We start from the raw sequence: 4,941 nt of genomic DNA, 5'->3' as shown, positions 1-4,941 counted from the left end.
TTGTAATACTATACCTCCATATGTTAAATATTTAAATATTTATTGATGTTAACTTTTAAAATTATAAAGATTTTTTTTAAATAAAAAAAATCATATTATCTAACAATGATTAATTTTTACTATCTTAAACTAATGAAAACAAATTTTAAACTATATAGTTTATTTTAAAAATTAAACAAAAACTAAATGTTTAATTATTTACTCGATAATATAAATCTATGAAGCGAAAAGTTTAATTTTTTAAAAACTTTCTTAATTTTTGAATATGACAATAAAATAATATTTTACTAATCTTTAAATATATAGTTAATATTTTAATAATGAAATAATAATCTGAAAATATATATATAGAAAAAGATACAAATACATATAAAAGTTTAAAACAATCTATTCAATGAAAAAAAATCTATTCAATGAATAAAATATACCATAAACTTATTATATTTTAAAAATTGATAGACACATATATATTATAATATATACCAATTTAGAATTAAAAACAAAATATTTGTATAAAAATAAATGAAAATAAAAACTTGCGCAGTTGCGCGGATCGAAATCTAGTTTAAAAATTAAAAACATAGAATTAAATACCTTTTTCACTTGAACTCGAGTTTGGAAGGTGAATAGACGACACAGATGTTACCATGGGACCATTTTAGTTTATTTGTAATTATTTTCTTAATATAAATACGAATTTCTTACATCAAGAGGCATTTTATCACTTTTCAATTACATCCAAAGCTACAATGCACTTGCAATACATTTTCTCATGAGACATACAGAGAAAATTGACAAATTTACCCTTAATGAGAAAAAAAATATTTCTTAGATTAGAAGAAAGAGAGTGTGTCTGTTTCTTTATTATTATTTAGTCTATTTTTAATAATTTGTTTTTGTTTATTTTAAATTAAAAATACATATAACAAATTTGTTGATATAATAAATTATATTTTTTTATTCTCTATAATTTGATATCCATTTTGATATATATTTTTGTTATTAAAATCTATACTTGTACACGTATCCAATGATTGTATTATGGATAAGTGAAATGTGGATGTTTGAAAGATGTAAATGACTACATGTAGAATATAAACATGGAGGACATATGTGGATGGATGTGGAAAAATAAGCGTGGACAAGTAAGCATGGATGGGTAAACATCGACGACTATTTGTGAACGAGTAAATTACGATTAAAATTCAAAATTCAGTATACTACATATCTCATGGGGGAGGACTGTGACGAGCTCGAACCACCACATCTTCACCGAGCTCATCCACGATGATGTTGAGCTCGGAATCCATGGCGTGGCTCACCGGGAAGAGGAGTTGATTTGTTTTGACCGGGGGTTTAGGAAGATGAGCTGACTCGTTTTAACTTTTTGGTTTGTTTAGCTTTGTTTTCATCACTCCAGCTTACTTTTTTCCCTAGACATGTATGTGGCCGTTATTGATTTGAAGTTATTAATTTGTTCATCCTTGAGATTGTAGACACATTGATATCTATATCATAGCCTTTCAATATGTTACTTTTTTTTTATTTATGTTTAGTGTTTGAGTCACTGTTCTATCCACCACATCAAGCTTCAATTCTCTATCCACAAATTTAAGATCTCTCTCTTGTTTTTTATTCTTGGATATGTTAGCGTCCATATCCACAACATAATCAAAATTTTCTCGTCCCAGTCCACAAACAAACATTGTTGTTGGGGTTGTGTCATTAAGCTCAGCTATTGTGGAGTTTGCTCTGATGAAGCTTCTGGAATCTTTACATTTATTCTAACCCGTCCACGCATCACCCATCCACGCATTGTCCGTCCACGTATCAAATGTCATTAAGGGAAAAATTGTCCACAGTCTATTGCTGGCCGACAACAAAGTGTCTCCCATGTAAGAAGTGGCTCTATGCGTAAAAAAAAAAGTCAAAAAAGAGTAATCAAATCTATAAATACACTTATATACATTTGCTAAAAATATTATATATATGTATATAATATTCGAGTTTTTCACGATTCTGAAATTTCATGAACTGATCCAAAACCGGTAGAAAACGATACAAAATACTCGATTTGTGGATACAAAATCACTATATATTTGGTTTATCCGGAACCGATCCAAATACTCGAGATCTCATTCCTAATCCATTCTAACCAATAGGATTTTGAGGTTTTCTTTTACGTTCTGTCAAGTTTCTCAATTCTCGTTCAACCAGTTTCGATCAATCTTTATTTGATAGAAAATTGATGTTTGTGACTGGAAGTGAAAAATTCCATTTCACTTTTTGTGTAATGTAATTTTCATTTCATTTAAACATAAAAATACACGTAATATTTAGAATTGTAATTGTGAGTTTGCAATATAGAAAACAATGTTAATTATTTGGACTCAATGGTTATAAAATTAGCATGCATTCGGTGCATATAATTAGAATGCATTTGATGATTTTACTCCGTGCACAGTAAAAGATGATTCATAAGTTACTATTGTCATATCTTAAACATAATTAAGATACAATATCTAGACCAAAAGATTACAAAGTAACATGACAAACTTTCAACAACAAAAGAAATCAAACAAGACAACCTAGAGCATGGTGAGGTCAGCGTACATAGACCCTTTTATTTTACTTATTGTAAACCATACTCATCATCCACACAATGATATGCGTCCCACTTCATTTGACACTGCAGCAATACAAACGACCAATGTCCAAGGGTTTAAGTTTGGTTCATTAATCATGGTCTTCAGATTAAGTAATCACATATATAGGAAAACAAAAGAGAATGTGAACTTGCACTTAGCCAAAGAGAACTAAAAGCTTACTTGTCGCAGTTGGTGCTCATGGAGATAGGATAGGGAATGCTAACACTGCACTTTCCAGGAAGGCCGGAGGCTAGACTTGGATTGATGCTCTTTGCAGCGGCCTTTAGGCATTTGCATGCTTGTTGCCGGTCCGGTGTGGTTTGAGCCATATCATTCAATTTTTTTACTCCCGCACAACATGGACCCGGCACCACCGCCCCACCTTTCGATAGGTAGGTGGCACATGGAGCCAAGCTACTTGTCACTGTACCACATGTGAGTGCTGCATCTACTGATGCGGCAATGCACACCGTCAAAACAAGGCATGTAAAGAACTTCAGACCCATAGTCATGTGTTTTGATTTTCTCCTTTTTTGTGATAAGGCGATTTTGTTGAGTTGTGTTTACTAAGATTTTGTTTCGCTGTTGGATGTGAGAAAAGCCTTATGTAGTGATGGGTTTATATAGGGACTTCAGATGGGAAAAATGATGATTAAGTAGATCGTTGGTTAGTAGTTGGATTGCATTTGGGTTTTGGCTTTAAAAATCGAATAAACTATCAGAAATTATAAGTACCGTTCAATTAAACGCGATATGCAACCGAGTGACACGCGTACACAATACCAAACATCACAACGCTCCCAACTATATAGCCCCCATCACATTAATTAATTTATGGATTTGTATGAAGTATATATTGTCATTAGATTTAGCAAATTTCGAACAAGCTTAGAGTCTCATCACTAGTAATTTATAAATTTATATTTTTTAATCATTTGTTAAATTATATATTTAAATTTCAACAATAAATATTGTTTATAAAGAAATAAATTGGCAGAACTCACTTTTTGTAAACATTCACGAAAGATGTGATGCAAATGATTTCAAGATCGATGGAATGGCCAGCTTTACTACATATCTGAAAGACATAAAGGTTTTTCTCTTATATAGCATTGTTGCTTGAAAGTACATAATAACAAAATGCATGAAGGTTTACTAGATTTTTCTCTTATAAAGTATTGTTTCTTAAACGTACATAATAGCTAATGCTGTTACAAAAAAAGAAACATAATAGATAATGCATGGAGGTTTACTTGTACATTTAAATTATGCACACAATTAAAAAAATTCTGTAAATAAAATATTATATAATTCATCATAAACTCCTAATCACAACTCCTAATCACAGTAAACAATTAACCGGTATGAATGTAGCAAGAGCTTGTCCAGCAATTTCACAATTTCTCATTTGTTATCTGCCGACGATAATCTCTTCTTTTGTAAGGCAAACAAAGAAGAGTGTCAAACCATTCTCAGGATTTTAAAAGAGTACGATGCTGTTTCAGGACAACAAATTAATTTCCAGAAATCTTCAATTCAATTTGGACACAAGATCGAAGAATTCAGTCGTCAAGAATTGAGAGATATTTTGGGTATTCAGAATTTAGGAGGAATAGGATCTTATTTAGGGTTGCCCGAAAGCCCTGAGGGTTCTAAGGTACAAGTATTTAGTTTTGTTCAAGACCGCTTGAATAATCGGGTCAATGGATGGACTTTTAAATTCTTTACTAAAGTAGGAAAAGAGGTGATTATTAAATCGATGGTCACGGCATTGCCAAACCATGTGATGTCGATTTATCGATTACCAAAAACTACAGTAAAAAAGCTAACAAGTGCGGTGACTCAGTTTTGGTGGAGCCGAGAAAGGAGTACAAAAGGCATGCATTGGAAATCATGGGATAAGTTATGTGTGCCTAAAGACAATGGTGGCCTAGGTTTTAAGGATCTTATGGATTTTAACACAGCGATGCTTGGAAAGCAATTGTGGAGGCTGATTGAGAAGCCAAATACTCTTATTTCTAGAGTCTTAAAAGGATGGTTGAAGAACCCTAAGATAGGAATGATCACTTTAGCTGGGTGTTGGATATGATCCGAGAAGGCAAACGACACTTCTGGAACTGAGATGGATTGAAAGGATCGTCAAGAGATGCGGAATGACTCTTGATATACCCACGATCTAAGGCTAAGCACCAAAGAAAGAATGAATGTGTTAGCTAACCACCAAATAACACAGAAAGATGAATTGGCTGACCACCAAATCAACAAGCCGGTTTACACCAATGAACTAGCTAAA

General features: G+C 32.2%; 1 protein-coding gene across 1 annotated transcript; it reads right to left on the bottom strand.

Annotated features, from left to right (window-relative positions):
* Positions 1 to 2,464: 2,464 nt before the first annotated feature.
* Positions 2,465 to 3,249, bottom strand: LOC106324945 (non-specific lipid-transfer protein 4-like). Its single transcript, XM_013762947.1, has 2 exons — positions 2,829 to 3,249; positions 2,465 to 2,689 (listed from the first exon to the last, which is right to left on the bottom strand). Exons 1-2 carry the CDS (start codon positions 3,158 to 3,160, stop codon positions 2,680 to 2,682), a joined length of 342 nt encoding a protein of 113 aa, XP_013618401.1. The 5' UTR covers positions 3,161 to 3,249; the 3' UTR covers positions 2,465 to 2,679.
* Positions 3,250 to 4,941: the final 1,692 nt, after the last annotated feature.

This window comes from Brassica oleracea, chromosome C2 (assembly GCF_000695525.1).
Source record: "Brassica oleracea var. oleracea cultivar TO1000 chromosome C2, BOL, whole genome shotgun sequence".
Taxonomy (NCBI): domain Eukaryota; kingdom Viridiplantae; phylum Streptophyta; class Magnoliopsida; order Brassicales; family Brassicaceae; genus Brassica; species Brassica oleracea.
Note: the sequence above shows the minus strand (reverse complement) of the source record. Positions and strands in the feature narration are given on the sequence as shown.